The 20,009-nt window shown below is 45.8% G+C and overlaps 1 protein-coding gene across 2 annotated transcripts in view; it reads right to left on the minus strand.

Annotated features, from left to right (window-relative positions):
* The window catches only part of LOC139061303 (calcium-activated chloride channel regulator 1-like), a 197,585-nt gene that overhangs the window by 10,260 nt on the left and 167,316 nt on the right, over positions 1-20,009 (minus strand). For both annotated transcript variants that reach the window (XM_070541086.1, XM_070541085.1), the window contains one exon: positions 4,149-4,325. In XM_070541086.1, the coding sequence (XP_070397187.1) occupies positions 4,149-4,325 (177 nt within the window). The remainder of the gene's footprint in view (positions 1-4,148; positions 4,326-20,009) is intronic.

Genomic DNA, 20,009 nt, shown 5'->3' on the forward strand with positions numbered 1-20,009 from the left:
ACTGCCCACTGGCGCAGAAGCTCACCGGCGTTGAGGAGCTGAGGGCACGCTCGGGTAGACGGGCAACGCACAGGAACAGGTTGGCAGGAGGTCCCGGTCAGGTGAAGTCCTGGTGGGCTCGGGTCCGGAACCCGACGGCCCGTCTTCAACGCCCGCTCCGGTGGTTGACCTCCTCCTGCCGTCGCCTCCTGGGACTCTCCTGGCGTCACCCCTGCGTCTCCTCTGCGTGTCCCCACCGTCTGCCAGCGCACCACGCTTTTAACGCGACAGCGTTAAGGAGCTCATGTCGCAGAAAAGACGGTGTCGTCGGTGTCGGTGTCAGCGTCGTCGGCGTTGGCCGTGAGCGATAAATCCCAGCAGGCACTTCATGAATAAAAAACAACTTGCAAGATGGGCTGGGTGGGAATTGAACCAGGGTCTCGGGTGTGTGCGACGGAGGCGCTACCACTCAGCCACGAGTTTTTTTTTTCTTTATTGCCTGTTTGCAGCACAAACCAATAACACATTCAAACGCTAAAACATGTCAACCACACTTTGGCTAACATTATATATTAAAATCGCTTCAGCTTGATCAGTTCATCAAGAATAGCCACCCACTCGGGAGGCTCACTCTGGGCACGATATATTTCCCGAATATACGCGACACTTTCGATGAAGTTTATTCTCGCCGGACGGGTATCGACATCCGAGTGTCGCACTGCCATTCTCGTTTTCCACAGACTGTGGAGGCCAAGGAGCATAAACATATCGTACGGAACTCCTCCTTCGTTATCGGTTGGCAAATATCGAATACCAAGAGGTGTAATCGGTAGTTCTTTTTTAAGTGTACGTTGTAAGACATCCCAATGAAATATTGGATCCCAGCAATCGATGAAAACGTGTTCAATGGTCTCTGGCTTTTTACAAAGTAAGCAGTTTACTGTCCATGGCACATATATTCCTTTTTCGTCTAACCATGTTTTTACGGGTAGCGTGTTTGTGTGTAGCTTAAAGAAAAACGTTTTTTGAGAGGGTCTAACTGGCATTTTTTTCACCCGTTTCAGTACATCATCTCCTTGGCCTCCCCAGTTTACAGACCTGTACAATGGTATTGGCAACATTGTATCAACTAAGTCTTTATACAGTGTTTTTCTTGTCCCAGAACATAGATATTCCATGGAAAACCGCACACGCAACATACGAAGTGAATCAACCACTTCGCGCAGATATCCCCTAATACTTCCTCCCTTCACATCACTAGTCGTTACAACATATTGCGGCAGTGCTTTTCCCAAACGAACTTGAATTACTGTGCGTAGAAAATCATTTCTCTGATCCCGAAAAAAAAGAAAACGCGACACAATTTGTCTAATAAACAAATGCGACAGACCTAGCCCACCACTTCGAGCTGAACGAAACAAATTGGTTCTGCTTATCCTCTCCCAACTGGAAGCCCATATGAATACGGCAAAAACACGGTGCAGTTTTTGCACACTTGAACGACACATTGATAACACTTGCATAATATACCACACTTTCGCTACTAAAAAGAGATTGCACACAGAAGCACGTCCAAACATTGACAAATCTCGGCCAAGCAAACCCTTTGATTTTTCACTCATTCTATCAGCTTCATCGGACCAGTACTGTGCGGTATCATTATAGTGCTCGAGTGGCACACCCAAGTACTTAGTTGGCGTTGTTGACCACCGGATGTTTGCAAAGTGAGCTGGTATAATGTCCCAATGACCGTGCCATATACCGATGCTTTTTTGCCAATTGATCTGGGATCCAGATTGTTCACAGTACTTCTTTACAAGACGTACAGCTTCAAGTGCGCTATCACGATCCTCGCAGAAGACTGCGATGTCATCAGCGTATGCCAGTACCTTGACTTCAGAAAGCTGTAGTCGAAATCCTCGGACGTTGTCATTGCGTATCACTGCTAAACAGAAAGGCTCGAGGTACAATGCAAAAAGCAATGGACTTAGTGGACACCCTTGTCTAAGGGAAGATCTGAGTGACAGCTTCTCGCTGAGGGACTTATTAATTATAATCTGTGTCGTGCATTGGTCGTAGGCCATTTTGACGCCATCTAAGATTACTTTCCCTACGTTAACATATTCCAAAACAAGAAGAAGAGCATCGTGGGACACACGGTCGAAGGCTTTCGCCAGCTCGAGTTGCAACAAAGCGACGCGTCTAGCGAAGACGTCGCAACACTCTAGAACGCTTCGCGCTACGTGGCTGTTTGTAGTAATAGTGCGGCCTTTTATGCCGCAAGTTTGATGCGGACCGACAAGATTTGTAATGACTGTTTGAAGCCTCTTTGCCAATACCTTCATGAGTATTTTATAATCGGTATTAGTTAGGCTAATTGGCCTGTATGCCCCAACCGATAAAAGCGCCTTATGGTCATCTGTTTTCGGTATTAAAACCATGTGTGCACTTCTGAAAGACGGTGGCAATCGCTTATATTTATGTGCCTCAGAGTATACATGCTCCAACACTTGAGCAAGCCCAGGGGCAAATGCCTTATAAAAGGCGGCTCCTAAGCCATCGGGACCTGGTGATTTGCCTGCAGGAAGTTCTTCGATCGCGTGTTCTATTTCTCGGACGCTTATCGGTTCCTCGAGACTGGCCTTTACGTCGTCATCAACGCGCGGCATAAAATTCACGAAACTTGCTTCAAATTCAGCACCCACGTGGATTGGGACGCCGAACAACTTGCGGTAGTGTTCAGTAAAGGCCTGTTCAATCATACTCGAGTCGGAAGTAACCTCATCCCGATAATTAATCTGTCTTATTTCATTTTTCCTTGCGTACCTCTTTTCATCGGCAATGGCGCGTTTGTTCGGCGTTCCATCAACCCACAGTCTTTCCATCCGTGCCCGAATAACTGCTGCTCTATATTTTTCCGTGTCAATAGCTTCCATTGCGTTTTTAACTGTTCTGATTTCATCACTAAATTTTCCAGGCTCCGCACTGTCCATAAAAATCAGAAAATTTAGTTCCTTCTGGAGCTCCTTTTCTTTCATTTTTTCATTGTGTCTTCTAACAGTTCCTACTTCAATCGCAACCATTTTCACGCGAACCTTAAAGTCTTCCCATACTTCTGCCCAAGGTACACTCTCATTACTCAACATGCTTTGAATTTCGTGCTTTACATCGTTTATAAATTTTTCATCACTTAGGTGTTTTTCGTTGAATTTCCAAAGTGCCCAATCAAAGCGCGGCTTTTTTGGCTTGGCACCGAGTGCAAACCACACTATACTGTGATCGCTAAAGGACACCGGCTTCACGACATAGTTATCGCATAGAGGCACAAGATCTAACGAGATGTAAGCTCTGTCAAGTCGTGCTTGGCTATCTCGTTGATAGTGTGTAAATTGCGACTGCAAAGTACTGGCCAAAAGGCGACCAACGTCTTCTAGGTTGTAGTCATTTACTAAGGTGTTCAATATCACTGCACTCTTGTCCTGCGGGTACGAGGATCGCCACTCCGCGCTTACCCTGTTCGAATTTCGACGAGGCGACCCGGTAGCCGGGCAGGGCAGCCTCGCTACCCTAAGTTCCTTGTAAGATCATGACTTGCGGTTTGTCCGCCTGTGAGACAACGAACTGTAGCAGCGGAGCGTTGCACTTTTTGAAGCTAGCACAATTCCATCGCCACACGACCAGCTCTATAGTTGAGTTGTTCGCCATGATTGATACCTTGGATTTGTTTAGCACCTGCAGGCGCCATCTATGCTTCGATACGCATCACTCTTGTCGCGAGCGCTACCCTGCTTTCCGCTAGTTGCTGGACCATTAGCTGCAAAGCGCTAATCGACTGCTTAATTCCCAATAGGATACTACTGGACTCAGGTTCCGCCAGGCTTCTCTCCTCCGTCAGGGGAGGGGCCCTGCGTTTGACCGAGCGAACTGACTGCTCCCCTTGTGGGGTCGGTGCACTTTGCGGCAACTGCTGTTTCCGAAATAATTCAAAATCCGCCCTCATTTGCTGAATCTCCGCCTTGAGGCACGCGTTTTCTTCCGCTAGCTGCGCTATTCTAGCGTCTTCTGAAAATTCTTCTGAAATATTATGACTAATATGATAACATCTCATTGGTCCTTTAAAGACGAGAGAGACTACGCATTGCACGTTAATGAACGAGAGATAAACTCACGAGGAAGTGGTCCTTCCCCGTCCCAAATTTTGGCATCAGGAGGGAATCCCGGCCTACGGTACGCATGGCTGGTCTTGTTGTCCCCGTAAATGTATGCCCAGATGGCATACCTTCCTTCGCCCGTGAACTGGGTGAAGAAGCCACTGTACGTACCATCATCTGCCATGATATCAGGACCTGCAAAATTAGTACGAAGACTTGTTGAAAACGGGATTATATAGCAGACTTTTGACTCCATCAATTTCTTCAGACTTAAATGGTGTAGATATGAGCCAAAGCGATGTGAAAGTAACTTTTTTTCAGCAGATAACACGTAAAATGGCCGATTTGGAAATTTCCGAAGTATGTGGTACTTTATTTTTCAAATATTTCGTTACGTTTGTTCTCTACCAGTTCACACCTTGGATTTAGGAAACGATGATTCTAGCTTTTTTTTGTATCGAAGATTTCATGTTTGGTAAATGGTTTACTGGTACTTACCATTGTCACTGTGTCATTGAGTGTGTGATTGTACGGCCAGCTGCGCACTGAAAGGCCTTTTTGTTTTGCCCCTTCTTACAAATCTCCCATACGAAGTTGAGAATATAAATTGAAACAAATACTTTTTAAACAAAAAGGCTAGAGTTCACAGAAAATTCACTATATCATAATCATACGACACCATTTGCAACACAGGACCACCCGTCTGCTCCGGACACTCAAAGAAAAAATTTTCGACCACAGTTTTCTTTTATAACGTTATTGTGAGAGAAATCACATAGACATTCGCACCACATCCATGCCCTTTAGATCTCGATCGGTGCCACGGTAATGCTTTTGGTATCGAGGGCACTTGAGTGGCCAGCGCACCAACAATTTAGGGTCATGCGATATTCTATGTGAGGGGAAGATAGCGAAGTTCAGAAAGTTAGGTAAAGAAGGGAGGTTTGTGGTTTACTAAACAGCTTACTTTCAAGGCCTTATGAGACTCCCTGCGGAGAATATAACACAAAACTGCGGTACTATTCCTTACGGGAGAGCTGAAAGTTTGGCCATTCTCTCAGCATGCCAATGATGCTTGTGGCGCATTTACATGCCTAACCTTTGCCCCCTGGCTTCGATTCACCCTGTGACTTTGCAAAAGAATCATTTGATGCAATATATTGGCGCATAAATGTAGCATTTCCCAACCATTATGCGCTATCTAAAGACTGAAAATGGCTCATTCATACTGGCAAATTGCAGAGTTCACGTGACTACGTTGGTAACAAACTGACTGGTCGCCTATTATACGGCTGAAAACAATCAGTTTGGTCGGCAGCCTGTCGTAGCAGATCATAGCCTGTCGGTAGCAGCGCCGGAGCTCCAGAGTGGCTTGGTCGCAGGATTTTTACGAATAACAACTTGGCTGCCAATAGAGAAGGAGACACACGCAGCCTCCTGTTGCCTCTGCAGTGGAACCAATGCGTTTTTCTTCAATCCCTCACATGAACATTGTCAACGTGCAAACTACAGCTTTGCAGATTCGTATTGCACATACCTTAGTGGCGATGCAACAGGTACAGAACAAGAATAGTAGCAGTTTTACCTGAAGGACCAGCAGCGATAGCAAGGTTTCGCGTTGCTCTTTATCTCTAAGGACGGTATTCGAGAGTGTACGTGGGTGCGAATTCGTGGAGCGATGCTGCACGCAAGTTAACTCGTGCTGGGTTGCAGAGACAATGCCCTGGCAGTTAGCAAACATCTAATAACGTTTGCATGATGAAGAACGCGGACAGTAGTGTTGCAGGTGTACCATATCAAGGTTGCATGAGTTGCACGAGACAGAAGGGAAGCCATGTGCCATCGCAATACGCATATCAACATTGTCACTTAAGTACTTGTGAAAATTTTTAAAGTTTAAATTCCGCATCAGAAGCGGGCGTCCTTCATGTGAAATTAAAGTACGTGTTTTCATGTGTGGAAACCGCGATATGATACGGGACAAGCTAATGAGAGCGACTCCGGAATAATTTTGACTTACAGCATTTATACTACGTACACCCAATGCACAGCACGCGGTGATAGCAGCGCGACGTTGAAGGCACTGCGCCACCACGGCGGGTGCAGTTCACGTGCAGTGGATGCGCTTCACGTAGGCTCCGTGTTTGAGGATCCACTCGACCAGATTTACGACTCACCGAGACATCAAAATCGCACTAAACGATGAATACCACCGAAAAGAATCTGTTCCGACCGCTGTAGGGAGTGTGAGTGCCATTCATTTGGTATTCTCCGTCTTTGAAGTTTTGCATTTGGGATCACCTAGCTGAGCTTTACGCGGATTCCGCCGCTCACCGAAGGGAACTTTTCGGACTCGCTCAGCCTAGGCAAGATTAGGTTGAGTCACGACATCGGACACCAACCGAGATTGAACAAAAACCATGTTTTCCGCAAATCGGGCATCATTCACAAACCGCAACCTCTACCGAAGCCACGGGAATCTTTTTTGAAAAATTCTCTTGTACAGAAGATTGAGGCAGTATCAAGGAAGGACACGATGCTAGATACAGGCGGAAGGTTCATCGCCCTTTACAAGATTCACAGCTACGTACTCGTCGACATCCTGGAACCCGGACCGGGTTCCAACGCAACGAGTGCATAAATTACATTGCTACACCCATATCCTAGAGAACATGCACTCTCGGTAAGACGATTACCGACAGGAGCAGTGTGCCCAAGCCTCGACAACAGGCGGTTGCCCCTTTACTAAACAGGGACCCAAGAGTAATGATAAGAATTACATATAAGTCTCGGGAACGGGTAGAACTTAGTGGCTGACACGCCAAGCCGACGCTATTCAAGGCTTTGGCAGACTGCGCTTAGGCGACATGAACTACGAGGTGGTCGCCTAGGTGGCGGAATTCGACGCAGCCTGTCTCTGACTGGTGCATAGCATTGTTACCTGCACTAATTCTGACTGAACTGTGTGCCCGCAGGCCGGGGTCATCGTGCGAGCTCGCATGCTTGGAAAGCTGAAAACTACAAACATCAGTTTCCAAGGAAAGACGGTCACTTGTTTTGTTCACTTGTACGCTATTCAAGTGGCTTGGGTTTGCCCCTTCCCCCCCCCCGCCCCGCCAAGTGTGCTACATCTGCTACCAGCCAGGCCACTGTGCCGACGTGCGCCCCGCGCTGGACGCTTCGGACTACCCGCACTAAGGAGAAGCCGTGAGTGAGCACTTGCACACATGCGAGCCCAAGTGTATGCTGTGGGTGGCTCGATCTAAGCTTACGTGTACAGGGGCAAGCTCAAGACAGGAAAGATGTCCAGGGGGCGAGGAGATAGTTGTTTAGCTCGGACGCGAAAGCAACGACTTCGAGATCAAGGAACTGAACCCCGTGAACCTCCCACTCTAGGTTGAAGTCACTAACGGTCTTCGCCTTGCAACCAGTCCCGAATTAAGGCGAGGGAGAGGAGGGGTAGAAAAAGTCGAAAAATTCGCCGGACAAGCCAATCTGAGAATAACAGTCGACAGTTATATTTTAGGAATGAATTAATTAGTGATACAAGTAATTACCACTGTTCAAAAGCGTTATGTACGAGGTGTTACTCCAGCACGACTGCAATTTCGCCTTTTCATAAGAACACTCGGCTATGTCTAGTGCCACCACCGTGAGGCCTGCACCGTGAACTTCCGAAATACATAGCGTGTTGCTGCGCGTGAAAGCTGACAAACGCGTCATGCAGCAATCATATCCGGCCTCGCGTTCCTGTCTGGGGACCTGCGCCATCTAGTTGCACTCCGAAGAATAGTTTTCTCGTTTGACCGCACACTCAGTCACATGTACTCAATGTAAAGTTGGCGAGAGGTTCACTGAATAACGGCACATACACAGTGAAATTCATAGAGCTGTTCGCTTAAGCGTGGGCGTGAAAGGCGTTCAATGAAAAGTAGCACATACCCAGAGCAGTCGCGGCGGAGTTTTGTATTGCGCCAGGTTCTTGTCCATGAGGAACCCTTGTGACGTGGAGTCATTTCCAATCAGCAATAGGAGAATTTCGGAACCTTTTTCGGCATATACAGCGGCACATTGCCTGTGGATAATTACCCACGCTGGCGTCAAGGAGGTTCGTTGGAAGACAGCAATGACCGAGCGGCATGTACGCAGTTCCCGAAAATGGCGTCGTGTTTAAGCATCAAATGCTTTTATCTCCAGTAATCGGCAACCTTCAACTGACCTTGAGCCAGAAGACAGGGCCCTTACACTCAGAAGAGAACGTCCGGACCTCGTTGCGAGAACAACTCAAGATTATTCTGGCAACCAGAAAGAAATTAAGACAAAACTCAGTGTCCTTCCACTCTGTGAAGCATGACCAGCGAAGCAGTTTATGTGGGCCCCTTATTGGCGAACTGCACCTCCGACGCTGGTCGGCCCGGCACTGCACTATCTTAGCGATCGGCCCACGTATGGTGAGTGCTTAACGCCTGATTCATCTCCGCTCCGGATCGGGCTGGTATTACACTATCTTCGGAATCAGCCCACCTATAGGGAGTGCTTAACGCCTGCTTCACCTCCAACGCGGGTCGGCTGGGCATTGCACTATCTTCGGAATCGGCCCACGTATAGGGAGTGCTTAACGCCTGCTTCGCCTCCGCCGTGGGTCAGGCCGGTATTGCACTATCTTTGGTATCGGCCTACGTAAGGGGAGTGCTCAGCGTCTGCGTCTACTCTGCGCGGGTCGGCCCACCATTGCACTACCTTGGGGATCGGCCCACTTATGGGGCGTTTTCTGTGGAACGCCACGAAAAAATCGTCGGTAGGTAGAGGTAAACAGCTTAGCTGCAAAAATCTGGAGGACGCTTAAGCTTCGCGTTTAAGATTGGCAGGCGATAGCATTCAAACATCCCTGAGTGTTTCTCATGCATCCCGGCAAGTGCAGCTCATGTAACCGTAGCGTGTTCCGGGAAACGCTGTCGGCGAACGCTATGTACAAAGGTAAGGTAGCCGCATAGGGAATCGAGGGTGCCGCGCCACTCCTCCTAAGACAATCCTCTGACGGCAGCCGGAAAACGCTATCGCGTCAAAGCGGTTTGTGTTTGACTTTCACGTAACAGCATTGTTTTCTCGTATATCCAATTTACAATCCTACGCTATCATGCCTGTAGGTTGTGTGGTAGTCGTACTTTAAAATTTTCCAGATGCATTTTGCCATGAAAAAGTGATTAGTTCGGCAGATTCTTTGTGCTACATGGAGAGCCTGCCTGGCTGGGCATGCGTATTTCTTTATGCGTGGTACGGAATAACATTTTGCCGATATGACGGTCGACGCCTGGCGCAGTCACCGCATTTTCTGCGACACAGGACCCTTAATGCTTTCGCCCTAATAACCGTGTCTGGACCCGAACCCTTTGTACAGGACCGCGTTATATACGCTAGTTATTGCCCAAACAAGTTGCAAAAAATATTGCATTCGGTCTCTTCCAACTGTTTGTTCGCAATATCATCCAAACTGGAACTTCTAGCAAGGTGATTTTTTTTCAATAGCGTCATTCAAAGGCAGATAGAGGGCACCACACAGTTGGTTGTCATCTTTTAGCGCTGAGAAAGAGTGGGCTGTTCAACGGCACCGGTCCGTTAGTTCTGCGGCGCGGGTTTTGTGCCGTCTCGAGAGATGGCTCTCTGCTGCGTGACCAAGACGGCAGCGTTCGACGCGCAGCGGATGGCTCTTTGGCCGAAATGGCCATTTCATTGGCATTCAGTTCGAAACAGGGTCCTGCGCTGTTGTTTGGTGTGGTAATGTGTGCCGTTGCAAACATGCACTATAGCCATCTAATGGTTACATATAATATCACCTCCAACCAATCATTTTTGTCGATAGCCATTTCATGCTTACGTCTACAGATGACGACGCTCGAGAATTACGGAATACAGAGATACTTGTGGCACTACAAGAAGAACTCGCTGCGCTAGCAATCAGCAGCACAATGCAGCCCCTTCGTGCTAGAGCAGACAATAGACAAGGGGATTGCTCTTCTACAGCAGAAGTTTGAAGACTTTAGGAACATGGTTATGATAATGTTCGAGGAGACACCAACATGAGACTCAGCAATTAGCACAAAAACAACAAGCTGCACAATAGTAATACACTACGAAACCAAATCTGGAAGGAACAGAACAAGAAGAAAGTGAAGTAGAATGCATACATCATTTTCACCAATCATTTTTGTCGATAGCCATTTCATGCTTACGTCTACAGATGACGACGCTCGAGAATTACCGAATGCAGAGATACTTGTGGCACTACAAGAAGAACTCGATGCGCTAGCAATCAGCAGCACAATGCAGCCCCTTCGCGCTAGAGCAGACAATAGACAAGGGGATTGCTCTTCTACAGCAGAAGTTTGAAGACTTTAGGAACATGGTTATGATAATGTTCGAGGAGACACCAACATGAGACTCAGCAATTAGCACAAAAACAACAAGCTGCACAATAGTAATACACTACGAAACCAAATCTGGAAGGAACAGAACAAGAAGAAAGTGAAGTAGAATGCATACAGCGTCCCTTCGCTACCTTGTAATTCATAACGTTGACAACAGCCAGCAACGTGACTACTGAAATAAAACGACGTCTAGCAATCAATGCCGAAGGAACTAGAGCATCGAAAGAAGAGCGAGCTCGCCGGGCAGCAGACGTCAACTGTGGCCTAGGCCTGGGGTGCCAAACATGAAGACTGCGATATTAATCTCCTTTTATGCAATAAAATTTTGCAACCAATCAGCCAAATAAGCCATGCGCCTGAGGCTAAATGCTTAGAGCACAAGAGCTCTGTGCTGGAGGCCGGCACCGTGATCAAATCCCAGTCGGCTAATATTTCTATTTACATATACCATACACATATGCTCATATTGCAATGCTGTGTTCACGCTGTGTTCACGGTGAACTGCATATTACGTAATTGACTCTTATTTGTCGACATTTAACACGACGTTGCCATAGGGGAAAATTCTCCTGAACATTCCATGATTCTCATTCTAGTAATAAAGCTGAACAAAAAGCAATAAAATGCTTGTAGTGGGTGGTGACAGCACCAACGGGTTTACTATCGTCTCATCTTGAGAAACACCGAGGTTCCACTGCTCCAACTGCACTAGTGGAACCTCATAGCGCCGCGTTTCCAGACGCGTGTTAACTGCCAGCGCGCTACCTCTGCACCTCAGCAGCTGTTGCGTTCTGTGCGGCCGTGACACCAATCAGGCTGCCCCAGCGTGTTGTTATTGCAGGGTGCGATGAGATTGAACACGAAGGTAATCTGCTCTGCCGTGATCGTTTGCCCTTTAAATGATAATAATAGAAGCTCACCAAGGTGTCCGAGAGATGCAAATGATAGACTGCAAGATGAGGTGGTCGTGTTAACAAGTGGCGTTTCTCCATTTTCTGGGCGGTATGCTTGGATGCTCATGCGCGTAGGCAATAACCTGTCTTTATGGACCGCCGCACTTTCTCTAACTTTATCGCAGTTGTTGCTGTGGGCGCAACTGAAGCAGGGACCTCTGAAGCCGAAGAAGAGTGTAAGTTATCTATGGCACAAGAAAATGAGTATTGCCATAAGGTGAACGAATGCGTTGCTATATTTCCAGTAGCTTCAATGTGGTATTTTCTGCGCCATTCTTTTTCCCACCTAAATAATTATCAAGAACTAAGCCACGTAAGGGCACCTGAGAAGCTAAGTCCTTGTGAAGCTGATCATAAATTTGCATGCGTCTGATTGTATTCTGACAAGCATATTTTACTGTTGCGATTACCTGCAGTCCAAAGAAGAATGCAAAGAGAAGAAACCATCAACAATTGACCCACGTCGTCATGAAATACACTCTCTGGCATAGGCCCCCTTTGCTATGACACTATGCATGGACCATGCGTCCTACAATAGAGAGCGGATCCTGGAAATAGCTCAATAACAAACTACACCTTACTCGGGAGAACGAACAAGCATATGCGCCAAACCTCAAACATTAGGAAAGTAGGCATAAAAATGTGTGCCTAATAAAAGAATTATGCTCTTGATGAGGCATAACCGTTGGTACAGTATTATATTAGGTGTGTCTGTTTTTTATCGCAACGTTATTGCGTAAAAAACAAGTCCAGCAACCAAAACATCTCAAATGGTATTGAATGGTCATATTACCCTGTGGAAACCTGGAGTAAAATAAAACAAAGCCTTAGAAAAAGAGCATAAAAATTAGCATGACTTCGAGAACATTAAATTAAATATAAATGAAACAATAGTGCGGCAATAAACCCTTGTGAAAGATCTGCACTGTCAGTGCCGTAGGGCAGTCTAGTTTTCCTATGTTTAAAAACACTTGTGTAACCCAGACAGAAATTTTAATCTCAATACATGTCTAAATATGACATATACAGTGTCTGTACCACATCCAAAATAACACGTTTCGTGTCATTGGTTCGGCTGCTCAGAATACTCATGGTAACTCCATCTTCTCGCCACTAAACCTTTTCTCAATAATTAAAATTATCTTCTACAACGATAGAATCGGTATATATCGCCCACTTAAAGTACACATATACATTGTCATTGGCTGAAATATTCTCAACAGGCCCAAAATTACCAGATTTTCATTCCATAATCTCATTTTGCTCTTACAAAAAAAGAACTCTTGGTTTTGCTGGTATGCAAACTTTGGGTACTATAGAATCTAACGTAAAATCTTCGCGAAGATTAGAGCGTTAACTTTGAAATTATTTTTCAACTTTGTAAACTGTATCCTTACCTCGATGTATCTTCACCTTCACCTTCAGCTTTATTATTTCTTCCAGTATTTTTTCAACTTTGTAAACTGTATCCTTACCTCGATGTATCTTCACCTTCAGCTTTATTAATTCTCCCAGTATTTTTTTCAACTTTGTAAACTGTATCCTTACCTCGATGTATCTTCACGTTCACCTTCAACTTTATTAATTCTTCCAATATACACTAGAAACGTCCTCCGGGGCTAAAAGCTGCTTGTGGCAGCTTTTAGCCCAGGATGTTTTTGGCGCGCATCTTTTTGGCCCATATCCCATGTTACTGAATATAAGCAGTTCTTATGTTTAATGCGTCATATTAGCTTTTACTGCTTCACGATGGTTAAACTTTTGTAACATTTCTTGGTTATTTTTATTCGCAATGAACGCCTTTTTCACAAATTATAATGTAGCTTGAAACCGGAGACACAACTGAAGTTTTGAACCGTGAGACCTCCTTCTGTATAACGTTATTTATATAAACTTAGCGCTAATAAAACAGGAATATTGAAACTCAGTCGAACTAGCCACGCTAATCTCATCCCTTCACTTATATAGACACAGATTTATAGCAGCGTCACTGGCGCACAAGAGCAATTATGGAAATAAGGAACAAATTAAATGCAGCAGCTAGCTGAAAAGTGCTGCAATAATGATTCATCAATATCCGCTTCTTATAGTTCTTCACTTGCATAAGCGGCTTTTGGCAAACCTGAGGGGCGGTTTTTCAGTAATATGCCCAGAGGAGAAATTAGCACTCAATTTAATCTAACGCAGTGTGCTAGTGTTCTCTATGTGCTTGCTAGAGCTATTGAAAATATGTTTCCTTCTTAACATTGGTATGAAACTTATCCGTGGACAACCGACCACACTCAGGCTCTATTGTTGCAATGAGGAATTCAATACTGCCCTCTTGATTAAAAAGATATCAATTCCTAAAAAAATCAATAGGACGTGGGAGGTTTTCTTTCGATACGATATTAGAATGAAAAGTGGCCTAAGCAAAATCTTTCGGTAAAAGTACCAGACATTATCAACACTAAATTTATACTTTCTAGTCTACGTGCTTCAAGAAAGATCCGAATATGATACGCACCTCATTGGGAAAACTGTTTTTGCCAACTTCGGCTCTGAGGATGCGCCTAATGTGAGTACATGAGTTCACTTTAAATCTGTAAGCGTTGATATGCTTACCCAACTAGAAAACCGTCCGCCCGTCCGTCCGCCATGCAAGACGATCGCTTTCAAGTGACCGCCCGCAGTAGCGACTGACTTCGTGTTGCCTGTCGCTTCAACGCGAACGACGCGTCGAGAACACATTACTCGCCGACCTCTCAGCCCACGCCACACCCTGCCTGTTTCGCCGATCGCTTTCAAGATACGTACCCGCGCGTCTCTCTTCGACGCTAACCTAGCGGCGAGAACACAGCGCGCCAAGCTATCCGCAGACAGCACTCCCTCACTGTTAGCAAAAATGATCCGAGATGGGAGTAAATGACCTGTCCTCTAACGCATTCCGCGATGGGAGGTTAATATACTCCGGGTAGCCGGAGTAAAAGATTTACTCCACTGCTGAACGGAGGTTGTGGATGTACTTATGGGAATATATGTTTACTTCCATCGCGGAGCTTCTGCGGGTAACTATGGGAGTATATGTTTACCTCCATCGCGGAGATTTTGCAGGGCACTATGGGAGTACATGTTTACCTCCATCAAAAAAGCTTTTGCACGGAACTATGGGAGCACATGTTTACCTCCATCGTGGAGTTTTGTAGGGAACTATGGGAGTATATGTTCACCTCAATCACGGAGTTTTTGCAGGAAGCAATTGGTGTATATGTTTGGATCCGCTTTTGCGGGGAGCGATGGGAGTATATGTTTACATCCATCGAGGAGCTTTTGTAGGTAACAGCGGAAGCATACGTTTACATCCATCTAGGAGCATTTGCAGGGAACTATGGGAATACTTTTTAACATTCGAGGGAGGTTTTTCAAAGTACCATTGTATTTCTTTACATTGATCATGGAGGTTTTACAGAAAACATATGGGACTACCTGTTCACATAACTCGGCTAGTGTGTCGATTTAAGAATTTTCAATATTGATTTTCCACACTGAGAAATACGCAATATATTGGTTTGCAAGCTGGAAGATGCAAACTAAAGTAAGCAAAGTGGTGACTTGCAGACAATTAATTTATTGCATAAGCACAGAGGCTAGGAAGAAATGGACGTCGCAAGCACAAACTCTCAACTGGTTTTAGATTCTTTCTTGCCCATGAGTTATCACCACAAACCACACATTAAGAATACAAAGCAACACATCCAGCTGCAGGTTTAAGCCAAGACCTTATGAAGTACATCAAAAATACATGGAAACCAGCCACAAGGGCCTAAACAAGGTGCAGTACAGTTGTTGTAGAAACAACATAGCTATAGGAGTGCATCCTCTGAAAAATCTTGACTGTGGTACTACAAAAGGTACAGCAAAGAGTAAAGAGGACATCATTTCTCATCGATATTGACATCGGCAAGAGTTAAAGGAGCAAAAAGTGGAGTAGACGCGACAACACTTATTGCACTTCAAAATAAATGATTAGGAAAATGGAAGTTCTCGTAGGCACTAACAGTGCCATTTTTACAGTAACAAGCTGGCAGAGTGGACTAAATAAAGCAGAGTTCAGCTTTGCTTTTTCCCCAATGTTACCGAAAGGCAAGCATGGTGGCTAAGAGAGAGTCATAAGGGATGATAAAATGTTCATTGTATTGTACCCTACCTTAAGAACGGGTGAAAGTGCATGCTGTTACGTTTTGGCCGAGCAGGATGACCGAATGACAAACGACGTTACTTTATTGCGAGAGTTGCGAGTTTTTTGCGAGAGTTGAATCTTTCTTTTGTTCCTCGATCAACGTGTCCTGATCAACGGAAGACAACGCCTGAAAATCGCGGCTCGTGGGGGGGATGCAACTGGTTTCAAGTTCGCTTTCTTCGTTGACGGATTCCTGCGAGCCTAAACTTGGGCCGCTGTTGTTATCGGCCAGACCGTGATGTTGGTCCGCAGCGCTGCGAGTGATAGCGCGTGGGAGAAGCTGCGGTTGAGTTTCCGCTTTTTTCGCCATCGACCTAGTAACAATCATTACAGGGTTCATGTCGAGCGTCACTCCGGACTTCAGCAGCTCTTTTGCCGTTCTGTTTGATAACTAATATGGACACCTTGGCAATACTTCGTCCGGGATGGTTGCTTCGGTCTCACTTTCACCGAATGAACCTTTCAAAGTTACTTTGGCTACTGGTAGGCTCAACGTACTTTTTTCCAAGGCTTGCCATAAAGACGCGCAATCCTCCGTGAAATCTCCTGCCTTTACGAAGGACGAGTGCACCACGTCATACGTTGCGCCTGTGTCGCGCAATACTTTACATTCCTTTCCGTTAACTTCCATGTCATGAGGTTACCGGCGCAGTAAGTCTTCGTTTGGCTCGAGAACAAACTGGACCGGGGACACTTTCGGAACCCGGCATCCCACGGCCACTTGTGCGGCTCTCTAGCAGTTAAAGCAGACAATTTGTTTCGGCGCCTCAAATGACATGTGCCGTAAATTGAAGGATTCCTTTAGTTTATTCTTAGCTTTCTCTGGCTTACTAAATAATCTCGGCTGTGCTGTAGAGACCCCTGCTACGCGCCCGCTTTTTTCCGGTATTATCAAAACGGTGTTTAGCGCAGTAGTCATCGGCATACTCCGCAGCCTTCCGTGAAGTTTTCACGTCTGACCTGTCGAGCACCCGTTCCCTCAATTTAGTTGGCAGCGTGGAACAGAACTGCTCTAGGCAAATTTCCTGAAACATTTTCACTTTGTCATCAAACGCATCAGCGCCTTTCAGCCAGTTTTCCAAGAAGCTTGCTAGCTTGTATGTAAACTCCGAGTAGCTTTCGTCTGGCTGTTTAGTTGCTTCTCAAAACTTTAACCGGAAAGCTTCAGGCGACAAGTTATACTTTGCTAACAACGCTCCTTTTACGTTCGTGTAAACCTCCGCTTCTTCGGGGCTCATTCTGGCTATAATATTGGCGGCTTCCTCCGGCAACAAACTCAGAAGTTTCTGTGGCCAGGAGAACAGCTCAAAGCCCATTCTTGTGCACGTGCGCCTAAAGTTTGTCAAAAACAACCCCAATTCACTACCGATGGAAAAAGGCTGAAGAAAACCTCTCACGTCGTAGGTGACAGGACTCTGTTCTGCCTTTTTTGACAGTGTTTGTTTTACTTGTTCCAGTTGACAGTGCTTAAGTTCTTCGTCTCTTTCTCTGGCTCGGCGTTTCTTTTGGATTTCATCCACTACTTCTGTAATTTCATCGTCTTTGGCCCCGCAAGTTAAAATTTTCTTCACCATTTCGGGTTTCCGAATAGCTTTGCGACATTCCACACCGAGCTCTTCTGCTAAGGCTAAAAATCTATTTTAGCAAGCTATTCAGCTGCCCGCAACTGTAATGAAAGTCCCCTGTAGTCGCCTTTCCTATTTCCTGCTTACTCGAAGAAATTATAACGCTCGGCGTACCAGAGTACAAGACCAAAAGCCTCACCGACTGCTGCCGCAGAGCCTCCGGGAATCCGCCATCCCACCGCTGCCACCAGCTGTTACGTTTTGGCCGAGCAGGGCTCCAAGCCGAGACAGGAACACGACGCCGAACGACGAACGACGTTACTTTATTCCGCCGTAGCTGCTGCCGGTTGATACAAAAGCAACCACGGCGTGGCTGCGCTTACCTTTTAACCAGCCTCACCTTCCCAAAGGGAGAGCGAAACAACCCTCCTCATGATAGGAACCATGCGCGGTAGCAGCTTATCTCGCTGAATGGCTCGCCGAGCTTCGGCACTTGGTGTAGGCAGACGCATGCGCGTGAGCGCAACAATACCCTTAATAGCAGCACCCCATCACGATTCCTTGCACAGACTCACTCTAGGAACTTTGAAGCCGGTGAATCAAGCCCTTAGCTTCGAACATACATCATGCTTAAATTTCCCCACACAATAACACTGAGAGAAAAAGCTGTCTGAAGAAAAGCAACAAAAGTGGCAGAATAATGACAAGTGAGCTTCTGATGGACACTATCCAAGTTTCCTTACTCATAATCAACCTCGACAATTCTGCTGGTGCACGGCTTACAGAGCCTCTGAACGACTGTCTGGGTTAACTTCTGACGATTAAGTAAAACAAAAAACAGGCAGTGCTGAAGACTGCATCATAAAAGAACACGTGGATTAGTTGAGGTGACAACTTTTGGGAGCTTCGTTCCATGACATCTTGGGAAGAATAAAAAGTAAAAAATCTTTCAGAGAAGTGTGCCAATCTTGCAAGACTTATAAGAGATTTCTCACACCCTTTAGAGGAACAAGGGGTCTAATTGCTGGCTCACAGCCTTGCTTGCACACAGCAAGTGCTCCTGTGCTTGAGCATGGTCAAGGCTCGTTGGTTTAGTGGTAGCCTGCATGCCGGCTAGCAGCATCGTGGCATCTGCTTTTACGGTAGCAGCCATACAAAGTCCTTGCTGACTTTTAACACAAAGCCAGTATAATAAAATGCGACAAACAAAAATTATGACTTACTTATTAAGAAACCGTGCAAAGAAGCTATCTATTAAAGCAAGGTATATGCAGGTAACATTTATTTTATAATTGTTGATAATTACATTTCAAAAGAAATTAAAGGCTCCGAACCAGTGTTGCATTTACAATTCAGCCGCATCCACACTGTAACTCCCGTTAACAGCATGGCTGTAAAATGGTGGAAGCCTCTGTGGCGCTGCATATATTGCACATAATTAAATAAAGAATAGAGACTGTTATCATTGTGAAACTCCTGGTAACACTGTCACTGTAACAATGACCCTGCAGATATTACCCATAGCTAATAAGTAAATAAAGGTACATATAAGCAACAAAATAAAAAGTTCACTAGTAGCAGACAAGGGAGGCATGTTAAATTTCACATTAAAATTGCGTCAGTCCTTTGAATATAATGCTGAGAACACATGTGGTTTACGAGAATCAAGTGAAGCATGCAGAAAATTGTTAGCCATGTAAGCCAATTCCACGGCCTCTAAGACCTACAATGCCACAAACCAGTGTCTGAAGGTGTACACTCCTGGCCATTTGTGCAAGTGAAGTGAACAGAGTACGCTTCCATTCAAGCCAGGGTACTATCTATTTTCCGGTTTGCACTGCACTCTTTTCACATGTTGAATACAAACCACCTTGGCAAGGAACAGTACCAACAGATGAGATAAAACAAAAGACAAGCACAGTGCTGACTGACAGGTGGATACGTTTGCTGCCATGCTATCCCTTTTTACACTGTCAGGAGTCACCGGCAGGGCATGTGCGATAACATGAAGCAGATGACATCGGTAAGTGAAATGGCGAATGGATACCTGAGATGAGGAGCCATGTGAAGTGCCAGAGAAAAACTGACGGAAAAGGGAAGGAAGGCCAAGGAGCAGGCATTGCTGACATAGATGAGAAGCAAGGCAGTGGAATCTGTAGCTGTACTTTGGAGGTGGTAAGTAGTAGCTTCGGACCACGGACAGACGAGAGGACATCCGAGAGTTGGCCAGCAACAGCTTCCAAGACCTGACTACATCGCCATGGCTGCGCTCTGCAACCCCAGCCCAACGCCACGCTGCCGTAACCATCCTTGTCCAGTGCCACAATCACCTGACCACGTCAGCAACACAATACTCAACTAGTCCAGACCGCGTCCTGTGCAACGCAAGTCTCGTAAGGGTGCTACAACCTTGTCACTCACAACGAAGGTCGGTGTCTACGCTGTGTTGGAACTACACAAGCTGACATCTTGCGCCACACCGTGCCGGCGTTGACTGCTACTCTGACGGTTAGAGCATTCAATTCTTGGGGAATATGTGTCACTTGGCCAGTCAGACTAGGAACATTATACAGCTAATATCTCATTTGTTTTGATTACGTATATACCAAGTGTTGTGATTATCTCTTTTGTGTACAGGATTTATTTTTTGCGCACTTTCTTTGCTGTTCATTTATTTTGGGTTATAAATGCGTCTTGGAAAAATATTTAATTCGTTT

Source organism: Dermacentor albipictus, chromosome 6 (genome assembly GCF_038994185.2).
Source record: "Dermacentor albipictus isolate Rhodes 1998 colony chromosome 6, USDA_Dalb.pri_finalv2, whole genome shotgun sequence".
NCBI lineage: Eukaryota > Metazoa > Arthropoda > Arachnida > Ixodida > Ixodidae > Dermacentor > Dermacentor albipictus.